Below are 15357 nucleotides of genomic sequence, written 5' to 3'. Positions count from 1 at the left end.
TGATTTTTCCTCCATAGTTTCCCACCATACTATCAATTTAGAAAACCAGGAGAATGACCCTGGAAGTGTCCCACAGGATTCTTGAGCCAGTCACAGTACCTGACTCTTTGATAGTTCTTCAGGTCCAATGTGTCTTCTTTGGGAAGAATTCCCTTTCCTCCTAAGTCAAACATCTCCACATCCATGCTATAAACCCAATCGAGGGTACCCAATGCTGTGCCTGTTGCCTCGCATCACATTTCTCAGACATCTCAGTCCATGTGTGGCTGACTGCATTGCTCTGGGCCCCAGGTGATGCACAACAGCTCCTGTTTCAGAGGTGTCAGTCCGTGGGCCCCAGCCCCATTGCTCTGGGCCAGAGGTGAAGAAGAACACCATGGCACAAGTTCATTTTTAAGGAAAGCTGCCCACCTCATGCAGCCACACAGCAGAGAGTAAGAAAGAGCGAATGAGAAAATGTTTTCTCCAAGGACATGCCACCAGTGACCTCCATCTTCCAGTCATGCCCCACCCTCCCATAGTTACAACCTGATACAGTAGTCCTTTCTAATTTTTAATCCACCCAAAGGATTTATTTCTTGATCAGGTCACCATGCTCATAATCATATAATTTTGCCTCTCAACATTCTGCATTAGCTCACATGAACTTTGGAGGAACACCTAATCTGCAGACCATCACTTGCCACGCCTGGTCCCCAAAAGGTTATGTCGGTTTCACCATGCATAATACACTCACTGCTTCTCCAAGAGTCCCCCTAATCTGAACAATGCTATCATTGCCAAAAACTTCAAGTCAAAAGCCTCCTTCCAGGGGCTGGGGTTGTGGCTCAGTGGTAGAGTGCTTGCCTAGCATGTGTGAGGCACTGGGTTCGATTCTCAGCACCATATGTAGGTAAATAAAAAAAAGATCCATCAATAATCAAAGAAAAAATTTTAAAAAAAAGCCTCCTTCCAGTCTCAATTCAAGCATAATACACTCACTGCTTCTCCAAGAGTCCCCCTAATCTGAACAATGCTATCATTGCCAAAAACTTCAAGTCAAAAGCCTCCTTCCAGTCTCAATTCAAACTTGGTTATGAGTCCTAGCACACATTCAAATCAACACATATCTCCAACATACATTGGCATACAGCAGATATTCCCATTTCAAAAGGGAGAAATAGGCACATGGAAAGAAGAAATGGGATCAAGTCAAGACTAAAAGCAAGCCGGGTCAACAAGTCTTGTGTCTCCATGGCCAGCATCTGGGACACATGGGTGTGCACAGTGTGCTCCCAAGGACCTGAGCAGCCTGGTCTCTATCCCCAGCCAGCAACATTCCTGGTCACATGGTCCACAGTTACTGGCATCTTCCTAATCCCAGGGGTGTCTATGGCAGCTTCCATAGAGCTTCCATCTCACAGCTTCCCACATTAGCCTGTCAGGGCCTACTTACCCGGAGTCTGACCTTGTAAGTTTTGAACTGCTGGGCCTTTATTTCTAAGTCTTGGTGGAAGCACACATGACCACCTGACTGAGCATCCCGCATTCCTGCAGAACCAGCACCCGTGGTTGACACGAAGGTTAGCCACCACCTCAAGCAGTGGCCAAGCATCTGGGGACCATGGCTGTTGCAGCCTTTGCCTGCCTGTTAGACTGAGCATGGAAAACCACTTCCGAGGACCCCTGTGCCACCAGGGTGCCTCCATGCTCACTTCTCCAAGGAATTTTCAGTGGGATACACTTTGAGTCTGGGTTGGCTCAAAGTTGAGCCACATTCTGCCTTGATTAGCACTGAATCTTATGGTGCCCATAGGAAGATGGGGAACCTGATAGTTCAGCGAAAACCTGTCACCTGAAATCCCGTGGAGAATTGTCTTTAAAACATCCTCAGAACATTCCCATTTCCCAACTCCTAGGGTAGGCAGTTTACAAATTGTACATACCCAATAAAACTGAGAACTGGCACAAATTAGCCAAAGGAAGAATGGGATCCTCACTGTCACCGAGGGAAGGCTCCCCGCAGCCTAACTGAAGATTCAGGCGGATTCTGCATGTACCATCTGCCTGCCTGCACCATTTGGCTCCTGGTCTGTCAAGCTGCTTCCTAAATGCAGATGTCATGGCCCGTGGAGCACTGTGCTTAACAGGCCAGCGGGCAGAATGTGAGCCTGGTGTTGTGAAGGGAGTCAGTGACATAGACTACTTCATGAATTAGGTCTGAACCTGCCACTGCAAAGTTCATGCCACTTGCATTTATCTGATGCACCTGTAAGCAAGTTCCCAAAACAACATCTGTGAGCTCTGATCTGCACGTTCCAACACACGCAATCACCCCTGGGCTGCTCCTTCCTGAAACTGGCCAGTACACAGGGAAGAAGGAGAAGGTGGGGACGGAGAGGAAACCTGGGATCTATAAAAAAGTATGACACACCACCTGCATGGGCACCCAGCTGTGGGCTCGAACTTCCCTTTGGATACGTCTGTCACCTCTGTTCTTTCTTTTAAAAAATAGAACTTGTTTTCTATGCTTGTGTTATGGTTTGGACATGAGGTATCCCCCCAAATCATGTGTGAGACAATAAAAGAAGGTTTAGAGCAGAAGTGATGGGGTGATAAGAGCCTTAATCCAAGCAGTTGAATCCCTGGTTATAGTAACCTGGGGTTACCTGGCTGAGAGCTGAGAGTGGGCAGGGTCTGATGGAGGAGGGGGGTCATTGGGGGTGTGCCTTGGGTATATATTTGGTATCTGGAGAAAGGAGTGTCTGCTTCCTGGTCATCATGTGAGCTGCTTTCCTCTGCCATACTCTTGTGCCATGATAATTTGCCTCACCTGCAGCCCTGGGACATGGAAGCAGCTGTCTAGAGAATAGACCTCTGAACCTGGGAGCCCCTAAATAAACTTTTCCTCCTCTAAAATTGTTCTTGTAGGAACTTTTAATCACAGCAGGGAAAAGGGTGATACAACAGCTTGCCTCAACATTACTCAGGTGTTAATCTTCAAACAAGGGGAACGAGGGACCTGTCCTGATTTCCAAGTTGAGTGTCAGAGCTTTCTCCCTTCTCCGAAGCGCTTACTGTATTTACATTGTGAACACTGCTCACCAGGCCTACAAGAAGACCCTTCATTTCTTCCTATCCCATCTTTCCTAATTATTTCTATAAGCTGTTAACAGGATTACCTAAAAACTAAGTGAGAAATCTTGACTTTTTTCTTACAAACTCTTTGATGATTGAAATTTCCCTGCATAATACTTCTCTAGGCCAGCTGGCAAACCTTCAAGCTCTTCCAACAGTCCCTCCCAAACACCTTCCAGTCTCAGCTTCTTCTCCACACTCCCTGTGTGTTGTATTTCTGTCCCAATGGGCTGTAGGGATGCACCAGATTCCATTACATTTGTCTCTCTTCTCTTCCTCCTCTGGGAAGTCCTTATTCCTTCACAGGTTTGGAAACCCTAACACAGTACAAACTCAGCTTCCTTCATGACACCTTGGGTGTGTTCCCAGCTAAAGGTAATTCTCCTTTCCTCTACCCTTCAAATGGAGAAAATTCATAGATGAGACATGGAAAAAGGTTAACCCACCAATCCAAATCCATTGAGGGATCATGTTGATGTTAGAGGTAATTTAGGATTCAATAAAGCAAACAAATGAGGGTAAAGAAAAGAAATATTTATTGACTCATGTGTACTTTTTTCTTAGTTTTTAACAGATTGTTCAAGAGTAAAATTCAAGTAAAATGCAATATTTAATATAACAATCAAATAAGGGTATAATGAAAAAATGGATTTTTACAAGCATACATGTATTTATGTTTTAAACTAAGGGTTATTTTAACAGAATCAAAAGATCAAAACCTTTCAGAGTAAACATGTTATAGTAACCTGGGGTTACTTTATTATTAAACGGAGAATTTTTTAAAGTAAAAGAATTAGCTCATGTAACTGAAAACTCAGTAGTTGAGGTGCTTGAACACAGTGCTGGGGTAAATGTCCTCAAGGATCTCTCTTCCATTTGACATCTTGCTCTGATTTCCTGTGTTGATCTCAGTCTCAAGGAAACCCTCCACACAAGCATGGTGGAAAAGTGGTTCTTGGGAACCCCAGAATTTCACAGTGTGTTTAGTCCTTGACTCAGAGAGAGACAAATTGTCTTTTGCAGCAGTCAGTCACCTCAGGACTTGGATAATCTCCATATGGAGCATGTCTCCACATTCAGCCTGGTGTTACCAAGGGAAAGTTTGAGTTATTTGAATGGCCAGTCTAGGTAGTAAGCTCATTTGTAAGGCAAAGGGTAGGGCCAGCTAATGAGAAGGAAAAAAATTCATTTAGAGTCAGAAAGACACTTCTAGGAAAAGCACATTTGGTTCATTGTCATGTCTGTTGGGTGCTTTCATCTTGCCCTCACTCAGAGTTAGCCACTCCTGTGTATCTCACGCTTAAGTCTAAGCTCGTTGAGAGCAAGCGTCAACAGAGGTTCAACAGTCGGAGCCTAAGCAACAACAGTTAGCTGTGTGAAGAACCTTCATGGACAGGATGAGTGAAACAGAAACCAAGGTCAGCATGTGATTCAGGCCTTTCAAAACTCCATGAATGAAACTTGATATTTTTCAATAATTTAGGGAAATCGAACATCCTTTAAATGAAGGGACATAAATGATACCCAAAGTGCTGCAAATATTGACTTTGAGTAAGGAATTTACAAATACAGAATATATAAATGAAGATTAATTATTGTTATTATCTGGTTCTTTACAGAAAAGTTTGCCAGTCCCTATATTTATAGTGTATCACTCATAGATATATAATTAATATTTAAAAACTATTTAAAAGATTCTTTTCCCTATGTCATCAATAATATCTGTAAGTTTGGGAAAAATATGTATCTGTAAGGGACTGTAAACATCAAATAAAAGAGAAAAGGGTAAAGACAGCTTTCTTTGTAGAAGAAAATGAGATAAAAATGTTTTATTTGACATGATGCATGAATTCTGCATCAAATACATTTACAATATTTAGTTTAGTTTAGTTTAGATTTGTTTTGGTACTGGGATTGAATCCAGGGGCACTTGACCACTGAGCCATATCACCAGTCCTATTTTGTATTTTATTTAGAGACAGGGTCTCACTGAATTGCTTAGTGCCTTGCTTTTTGCTGAGGCTGGCTTTGAACTCACGAACCTCCTCCTGCCTCAGCCTCCTGAGCTGCTGGGGTTACATTTGTGCACCACTGTGCCAAGCCCCACAATATTTAGTTTTGATGGGAATTTTTATAGTATGATGTTTTTCTTTCAGTTCAAAGTCATTTTTATTTCACCTGCCTTAGGTAAGAAGCAACATCATTAGAATTAATACATCTTCATGGCACAAAAGATAGTCATTAGTAGGATAATATTGACATAGCTGCCCAGTCACCAAGCCATGGAGCCAGCACCTTGGTCCCTGATGAGAAGCAGTATGGGAGTGGTGAAGTGACAGAACAGCATCCCAGGTGAACTGAAGCACAAACAGCAAGCACTGGCTGCTATTCTGCAATGGAGGCATGGGCCTGAGGGCTGGTGGGCCAGGCAGAGGTGAGCCAGGACAAGCTGACCAGTCACCCCATGGCAGCCCAGGCTACACATGGTTTAGATGTCCACAGCAAAAGTGCACTGCACACAGGCACCGCAGCTCCAGACAGCTCACTGAGCATGCACAATTCAATGAGTTCAACCTCCTGCTTCCCAAAGCAGGGGTGAGAAATGGAAGTAAGGCAAACCTGAATGGAATTCAGGGCTAACCAATAGCTTTAGTCTTTTTCCATACCCTAATTAGTATAAGTTTGGACCAATAGCAGTGACTCAAGTGCTATACAAACCCCTAGACTGGCACACTTGGATGGAGAAAACCTGCTCTTGGGTCTCTTCTTGCACTGTGAGAGTTTTGTTCCTGTTTCTATTCAATAAGTCCTATTCTTATACTTACCCACCCTGTTGTCTGTGGATTTTATTCTTCCAATACATGAGACAAGCACCTGGAATGAAGAAGAAATTGAAGGTGAGCTGCTGGGGTCTGCTGCAACATTGGAGGGCACAGCCCACCATGAAAAGCTGCAACACTTCTTGGCTGCAAAGGCCTGCAACCTTGTGCAGACCTCACCTGCCAGCAGCAGAAAAACTCCAGTCTCACCTGTCAGCAGATGCACAGAATCAAGTTTCATCTCAAAACTTTGGTTTCAATATGATAACAAAATTTATCCGGCAATACTGAATTTTATTTGAAGTCAGTCTCAGACTGATTTCTCACAATGCTTGATGTCTGCCTTGCCTGCTAATGACTACTTCTCCTGTTTCTTTACAGAGCCTTGCTACTCAGTGTGTAGACAGTGGTGAAAACAAGGTATCCAAGAATTAGCTTTTCTTAAGCTGAGCCAGAGATAGAAAAAAGTATGTTTCCACAATTAGAATTACGTAGGAGCTCAGTGCATTCTCAACTGCATTGGGGTTTAGGACTACATGGCTACTGGTCCTATGCAGAAGAGTGGCTGTTGTTGTATCATTGATTCTCAGGTATAGACTTCCTGGATCTCATCCCATATTTTCTTACTCTCTATTAACATCGCTACCATGAGCAGGTGGCTTCTCAGTATGAAGCACTCCTCAAGACTGAAAGGACAAGGCATTCTTGCATTATCTAAGTGAGAAATTGAAAATGCATTTGTATCTCTTTAGTTTGTTTTGTTTCTTTTATTATTATTGTTATTTTGATATTTGGAATACACCTTACAACAGCGTATTCATATATTAATGGAATGAGAGAAAACAATTAAAAGTTGAACACAGCAATGGAAAAATAATCCGAGTAGGCAGTTAGTAACAGCTGAACATCCCTAATCAAAAAATCCAAAATCAGAAATGCTTTATAACCTGAAACTTTTGGAATTCTAACAAGATGCCATAAATGGAAAATACCACATGAAAAATTTTGTTCTAGGCACAAAATTATTTAAAATGCTGCATAAGCCAAGCACAGTGGCACATACCTCAGGAGACTGAGGAAAGAGGATCATGAGTTCAAAGCCAATCTTAGCAAAAGGAAGGCACTAAGCAACTCAGTGAGACCCTGTCTCTAAATAAAATACAAAATAGGGCTGGGGCTGGCTCAGTCGTTGAGTGCTCCTGAGTTCAAGACCTGGTACCAAAAAATAAATAAATAAAAATAAATGAATAAATAAAAAATGCCTATAAAATTGTTTTCAGGTTATGTAATAAGATACATATGAAATAAATGAATTTAGTCTTTAGACTTGAGTACCATCACCAAGAAATCGCATGCATATGCAAACATTCCAAAACCTGAAAAAATCCCAAACCTCCAATTCTAAATACTTCCCATCTCAAGCATTTTAGATAAAAGATGCTTAGCCTGTAAAAGAAAAAAACACATTGCAAATAAACACACAAAATTAACTAAGTTAATTAGAAATCTCAAAAGAGATTCCAATTAAAATTATGTTAAATTGAGAAGATAAAGTTAAAAAAACAATGATGTAGGTGTGGAAATGTAAAACAGTCATGCTCATGCTTGCTAATATATCTGTGAAGACCAATGATTCAACTTTTAAGAAGTTATCTAAGTGTGGTGACACACACCTCTAATCCTACCCACTCATGAGGCTGAGGCAGGAGGATCACAAGTCTGAGGCCAGCTTTGGCAACTTAACTTTTTATTAAAAAATAAAAAGGGCTGAGGATGTAATTCAGTGGTAGAGTACCCCTGAATCCTGGGCTCAGTCCCTAGTACCATGAAAAAAAAATTATCTTGAACTGGGGTTGTGGCTTGGTGGTAGAGCGCTTGCCAAGCACATGTGAGGGCGCTGGGTTTGATCCTCAGCACCACATAAAAATAAATAAAACAAAGGTATTGTGTTCATCTACAACTAAAAACATATTTTAAAAATCTTAAGGAAGTAGTGGGACACCACAGCTGTTTATAAAACTGGAAGTAGTGCATGATCAGGGAAGTAGTTAAATTTGCAGGCCTGCTATAGTTTGGATCTTAAATGTGCCCCAAAGGTCCATATATTAAAGGCATGGTCCCCAGAATGGTGCTAGTGAAACATGGTGAAAATTTTAATATGTGAGGAGTAATGGGAGGGCCTCAGATCACTGAATGTGTGCACTTGATAGGAATGGGAGGCATCTCTGTCCCTTCCTCTTTTACTCCTTTACTTTCTGGCCATAGGTTGAGTGACTTTGCTCTACTGCCTGGTGTACTGTCTCACCACATGCAACAGGGCCAACTGATCATAAACTGGAACCTCCAAAACTGTGAGTCAAAATAAAACTTTTTTCTTTATAAGTTGATTGTCTCAGGTATCTGTTATAGTGATGGAAAGCTGACCAACACAGGGTCCCATATGTAGACTATTCAACTAGATAAAAGATGGCATGAACAGTCTGGTCTGAAGATAAGTGATAAATACTTATTATTTCCTATTTAAATTAGATTATGCAAATCATCTAACCCTGTATGATCTTTAGTAGGATTTCAGGAAAAATGTGCTTCTTAGATATTCATAAAGAAAGAAAAATAATGAATTTATTTTACATGTATTACAAAATCTATTAAAGTTATCAGTTTAATGTCACTTTGCATTTTCATATTCATTAGGAACATCAAAAGTTAAAATGATATAACCAGCAGTTTATTGTATACCCTTAATAAATATTTTAATGAATGTATAATATGCCTTTGTATTGAATATGGCTGTTTATTTCATGCCCACATGGAGTTTACCTTGAGAGGGAAGTGGTCGTGTTCTGCCTGATATAAGAAAAAGTTCTGATTTACATATCTAACCTTGTTCGTAGTCCCTGTTAATAAAACGTAATTTCATCTCCTGCTTAAGTTGTTGTTGGGTACTGAATTCTATCCTGGCCCATATCAAATTCTTCAAGTGCAGAAATCACCCTCAATTAAAAGGTTTATTTTCCAGGAAAATAATGCTTGCAATGTATTCCTTACCCAGGTCATGGCTGGAAAAGGAACCAAACGGGTGAGTGATTGCCAAAGCATGATTAAGCAACAGAGATCTTTCTGGCATTTTAGAAAAACCCGAGCTACAGGCAGAATATTTGGTTTGTGCTTCTTGTAAATCGAGAATAGGTATTTCTCCTGTGAACCCTTGGAGATAAGTCCAACACAGTTTATAAGGGATTTCCTCCTTTTCATTGGAGAAATGGAGAAATTTTAGGAAATCAGCTACTTTCATGCCTATAATTCTTCTCTAATGGAGATATACACAGAAAAACAAGATTTGACCTGAGGGTTGGGGTTGTGGCTCAGTGGTAGCATGTGTGAGGCACTGGGTTCAATCCTCAGCACCACATAAAAATAAATAAAATAAAGATCCACTGACAACTAAAAAATAGTTAAAAAAAAAAAAAAAAAGATTTGACCTGAATTCTTTGCTTCATTAAGGATCCAACTATTGTTCTTCTGATAACAACTACTTTCTCAGTCTAAATGCCATTTCAGGTCAAATGCCATCCTAGGCTAAGTTACTCATAAGTAAACACATAATCTCTAATTACTCAGCAATGCAAGTGAAAAGCAAAGTCTACACACACACACACACATCATATATACGTGAAAAATTAATTAGGTCTGGGTGATGAAAAGTTAGAGGGAAAGGAGATGACAGAAAGCTCTTCATTTTGGGACCAGGGATTTGGGATGGTTGTAGACTTCAGCCATTAATTTTTGAAGTTAACAGAGCATCCTGTCCATTCATAGCCAGTTAAGGCATCTTCCCCTCTTTGGAGATCTTCTGTAAAGGAGTCACAGCTGGTGAAATTTTTTTTTTAATACTGGGGATTGAACCATTGATCTATATCCTGACCCCTCTTTGCTTTTTTTTTGGTTTTTGTTTTGTTTGTTTCCATTTTGAGACAGGGTATCCTTAAGTTGCTTGGGGCCTTGCTAAGTTGCTAAGGCTGGTCTCAAACTCACCATCCTCTTGCCTCAGTCTGCTGAGTCCTAGGATTACAAATGTGTGCCACAACACCAGGTTTCCATTTTTATAATTAGAAAACTAAATCTTACACTGAGTTCCTTATCTCCTCAACTGAACAAAAATTAGAACATATTGTCTGTAACCAATGTGTTTGCATTATTGGAGGGAATAAGAGGGCTTAAGAGAACATTTCTGTGTGTGATAGTCAGACCTCTTTCCTCCTGATTTCTAGACTGAGAAGTACAGCATTTTTGTTGGCAATACTTTTGAAAGAGGCAGATTGAATTTGAAGTTAAAATGTACACTCCAAAGCTGCAATGAAACTCTAGATAACTGGAATGTATACACGGAGAGGATTGGGCTAGCAGAGTAGGTCTAGAGTCTGCCCTGGGAACCATGAAGAAATTATGAGCCCAATAAAGGGAAGTAGTGTACATTTTAACATGTTTCACAGGACAATAAATCATTTCTCTTATGATATGCAAATAAAAAGAGTAGGGATGAAAATAGGAAGCAGAAATAATCCTAAAAAACTGATCCTCCTGTCCATAAAGATGAGGAAAATACAGTAAAAAGAAAAAAATCCTAACATCCACCATCATCAAGTCTTCAGCATGCAAAAAGACACAAAACAGATGTAAATATCGTAAGATGGGTGTATCATCTTTATTTGCAGATTTATGATGGTAAAACCTGAGAGAATTTATCATTATAACCAATACCTGATAAAATGTTAAAATTTCAGGCATTATTAGCATATTTTAAATATTGTGCAGCATTACATTACAAGGTATTGTTATTAGATATAAGAGGGTGAGAAAAATGAGTAGTCAAAAGAAATTTCACAACATATGTATTAAGGAATATCCATCCATTCAGTGTCAAATGTGCAGTCATTTGGGGTTCTCTGTATTTAAATAAAATAAAATTCAAAATATAACCCCAATAAGTTTTTTATTGAAACTGGATAAAACAACTTAAATTTTATGGAGAAACATTTGTCTTTATTTCCAAATAATAAACTATATATTAATAATATGCATATTATTTATTTCCAAGCAGTAAAAGTAATTGAAAATTTTAAGTCGAATACTGATGGAACAAAGAGGATAGAAATAGATGTAAGGATATAAGTATTTAATACATGACATAGTATTTTAATTCAGCAGGAGAAAGATTAAAAATTTAATAATTGTTCTAGCACAATTCACCTTATTTCTGGATGGAAAAATACTGATACCCTGTATCATACTATGAATCATAATCAATTATAGATAGATTAAAATGTTAAATCTAGTCTGTATACACAGTCACGAAAACTGCACTTGGCTCCTTTAGTCCCTGGCTGTCTGAAATTTTCTATAAGCAAAACTTTCCTAAGAAACAGAAAATGCTAGAAATAGGGCTGGGAGTATAGTTCAGCAGTAGGTCTTGCCTGACATGCACAAGTTGCTGGGTTCCATACCCAGAAAACATGCACACAGAAAAAGAAAACATTGAAAATAGCTTGAGAAACAAAATAGATAAGAATATGAGAAAGTTTATTCTAGCATTACTCTTTGTTGCCATTTTTTTCTATTTCCAGTACCATGGACTGAACTCAATGCCTTGAACATGCCAGACAAGTACTCTTACTATTGAGTCATATTCCCATCCCCGAAGCATTACTTTTAAGACAAAGAACAGAAGACAATCAGAAATAACACAATTGGGGAAATATTTGAAGAGGTAAAGGCATACACATATTGTGGAACATACTCTAACTATTAAAAAGACTAAATTAAATTTATTGAAGGGAAAATTTTTAAAATGTAGTCAATGTAAAAAAGCAAATTTCAGAGAAATATATAAAGTATTCTCCATTTTTTGGTAAAAGTATAATGATTCATTTGTGTATTAACATTTGAGCAAGAAGAAACACATGAAGGGAAAGCTTTAGACATTATTCAAAGAGAATAGATGTGGGAAGAGAGTGAGGAGTGGACAGGGGCAGTTTAATGGCACTGTTTCATTGGTTTAGTACAAAAGCACTATCTCTGTAATTTTAGATGAGGACTTAATACTTCAAATATGCACATAAAACAAAATAGAAATGCATTTGGCAATTCTCATTTTTTACCAGCTTTTTTTTTATAACAATGTGAAACATTAGACCAGAATCATCTGTAATAATTCTCCCATTTGCAGGTATTTTACCTTTTTTTTCTTTTTTCTTTTTTTTTGTACTGGGGATTGAACTCAGTGGTTAAGGGGCACTTAACCACCAAGTCACATCCCAGTCCTTTAAAAAAAAAAAAAAAATATATATATATATATATAAATATATATATATATATATATATATAAAAATATATATATATTTTTTTAGATGTTGATAGACCTTTATTTTATTCATTTATTTGAGACTCAAACCTAGTGCCTCACATATGCTAGGCAAGTGCTCTACCACTGAGCCACTGAGTCAAACCCCAGCCACAAACCCATTTTTTTTTTTTTTTTTTTTTTTTTTTTTGTGGTGCTGGGGATTGAACCCAGGGCCTTGTGCTTGCAAGGCAAGCACTCCAACTGAGCCATATTCCCAGTCCTTTGTATTGTTTATTTTGAGACAAATTTGAAGTTGCTTAGGGCCTCACTAAGTTGCTGAGGCTGGGTTTGAACTTGCGATCTTCCTGCCTCAGTTTCCCCAGATGCTGGAGTACAGGTGTGCTCTACCACACCTGGCAAAATTTTACCTTTTTTTTTTTTTTTTTTTTGTGGTGCTGGGGATTAAACCCAGAGGCCTTGTGCTCAGAGGCAAGCACTCTACCAACTGAGCTATATCCCCAGCCCAAAATTTTACCTCTTTATACCTGAAAAAATAAAGTAATTCAATGTCCAAAAACCCTCTCTTACTGCCAAGTATGCATAAAGCTTGGGATTCAATACCCAATACCACAAAAACAAAATAAAGCAAAAAGCCTGCTTGCACAGGATTTAAGAAAAATGGGAGTGGTAGTGCATGAAAGGATGGCCTGGCAAACATACATGGATTTTCCTTCCCCACAATGGTTATGTGTCCATAAACTAGACAGCTGTTTGCCAAGCATGAAAACTGAGGCACAAGAAAAGCCCATGTCTTGGGGCTGGAGTCAAGCCTTGGTGGTAAAGCACTTGTCTGGCATGTGTGGGGCACTGGGTTCGACTCTCAGCACCACATATAAATAAATACATAAAACAAAGTTCCATCAACAACAACAACAACAACAAAAAATATATATATATATACACACACATACATACAAGAAAAGCCCATCTGAAAACATAACTTAATCCTAAACAAAGCCCAATTGTGGATTAAAAAAACACAACCAAAAAATAAAACTTAAAAGAGCTGGGTGTGATGGCACAAGTCTGTAATTCCAGCAACTCGGGAGGCTGAAGTAAGGGGATCCAAGGTCAGAGGCAAGTCCAGGGAACTTAGGGAGACACTGTCTCAAAATAAAATTGAAAGGGGTGGAGATGTAGTTTAGTAGTAGAGCACCCCTAAGGTCAATCTCCAGTATCACAAACAACTTAAGAATTTCTTAAGATACTTTTACTTTTTCTTTTTCTTAAGATACTTTTTACTAGGCTTCTGTACTACAATGGCAGGGTTTAGTATCAACAGAAATATTATGGCCCACCTACTTTTCTTGCCCTTTATGGAAATGTTTGCCAACATTTGGTCTAGAACACAATATATAATTCCAGTGATGTATTTGCTGCTATTGCAAAATTATGAGTCTGGGTTCTTAATAGGTTAACCCTAAAAAGTTTTTTTTATGTATGTATTTATCTACAGTACAAGAATGGTAAAAAGGGCACATTCTAACTGACATGGTGCTTAGAATAAGTAAAAACTGCCTTTAGGAGAAAATATTGGGAATGGACTCAGTCTTTACTTTGAAAAAAGAAAAATCTTCATACTTTGTATTTGGATTCAGCTATTTCATCTCTGGAAAAAACTTCAACTGGAAACTGTTCACATCTATGAAACTTTAGGAAAATTACCTTGTACTGTATTATTTCTCCCCTGCCCCCAAACCTTTATGGGGCCAAGGAATTTTCCATCTTAAAAGCTCCTCCTGTGTCCGGCCAGTGGTGCATGGTTGTAATCCAAGCAACTCAGGTGGCTGATGCAGGATTGTGAGGCCCTATCTTAAAATAAAAATAAAAAGGGCTGGGGATGTGGCTCAGTGGTTAAGCATTCCTGGTATAAACAAAACAAAAACCAACAAAGAGCCATTTGCTACTTGTAGAGACAATAGATCTTTAGCCTTCACTTTTTTTTTTTTTTTTTTTTTTTTTTTTTAATTTGGTACCGGGGATTGAATTCAGAGGCACTCAACCACTGAACCACATCCCAGCCCTATTTTGTATTTTACTTAGAGTCAGGGTCTCAACTGAGTTGCTTAGTGCCCCACCATTGATGAGGCTGGCTTTGAACTTCTGATCTTCCTGCCTCAGCCTCCTGAGCCACTGGGATTACAGGTGTGCACCACCATGCCCAACTTTTCTTTTTTTTTTTTTAATGTGAATGATCAATTAAAAATCAGGATCTATCACACAATTCAAAAACGTAGACTTTTGGTCAGGTGCAATGGCACACACCTGTAATCCACACTAGTCCAGAGGCTGAGGCAGGAGGATCACAAGTTCAAAGCCAGTCTGGGCAATTTATCAAGACCCTATCACAAAAAAAAAAAAAAAAAAAAGACTGGGGACATAGCTCTGTGGTAGAGCACTTGCTCAGGATGCATGAGGTCCTGGGTTCAATCCCCAGTACTGCCAACAACAACAACAACAAAAACTAAAAACCACTAGTAACAAAAAACCCCAACAATGACAAAGTGAATTTGTGGATTCTCTTTCTGGGCCTGTATTTCCTTAGAACATCACAGTAGACTTGAACTGGGCCTTGGGCATCCTCTTTAGGTAGTGTCCCAACTAGGTTCATTTCTAATTTTATTTAATAGACACTTACTGTTGGATCATTTGTTTAGGGTGTGCATATGGTTTATCTGACAGTGAAAAACAGCTGTCTTTTTCATACCCTCCTAATCCATTGCTGACATCAAGATTTTTAAAATGGCAAAAGGACATCTACTGTTATATAACAGTTCTTTGAACACTTGATACAAGTTTTGCTTAAAAAGAAATTGGGGCTGGGGCTGTAGCTCAGTGGTGGAGTACTTGCCTGGCACATGTGAGGCACTGGGTTTGATCCTCAGCACCACATATAAATAAATAAAATAAAGGTATTATGTCCATCCACACCTAAAAATAAAAAAAAAAAATTTAAAGATACAAGTACACATTAAAGAAAAGTTGGGTTTGCTGCTTCATTATAACTAGCTAATTGAT

At 39.0% G+C, this 15357-nt stretch overlaps 1 protein-coding gene across 5 annotated transcripts in view; it reads right to left on the bottom strand.

Moving 5' to 3' along the window:
- Positions 1-3728: 3728 nt before the first annotated feature.
- Positions 3729-15357, bottom strand: part of Znf566 (zinc finger protein 566) — a 31826-nt gene continuing 20197 nt past the window's right edge. Inside the window, exons 6-8 of one of the 5 annotated variants that reach the window (XR_007105331.1) lie at positions 15191-15270; positions 5943-5991; positions 3729-4198 (exon numbers count right to left, since the gene is read on the bottom strand). Coding sequence is in view for 3 of the 5 variants with exons in the window: in XM_047527586.1 (XP_047383542.1) it covers positions 4153-4198; positions 5943-5991 (95 nt within the window). In the remaining 2 variants the exon portion in view is untranslated. Of the gene's footprint in view, positions 4199-5156; positions 5992-15190; positions 15271-15357 lie in introns of those variants that run through there. The other 4 variants (XR_007105332.1, XM_047527586.1, XM_047527588.1 and 1 more) reach the window with 4 other exon arrangements.

The sequence above is a fragment of the Sciurus carolinensis genome, chromosome 16 (assembly GCF_902686445.1).
Source record: "Sciurus carolinensis chromosome 16, mSciCar1.2, whole genome shotgun sequence".
Taxonomy (NCBI): domain Eukaryota; kingdom Metazoa; phylum Chordata; class Mammalia; order Rodentia; family Sciuridae; genus Sciurus; species Sciurus carolinensis.
Note: the sequence above shows the minus strand (reverse complement) of the source record. Positions and strands in the feature narration are given on the sequence as shown.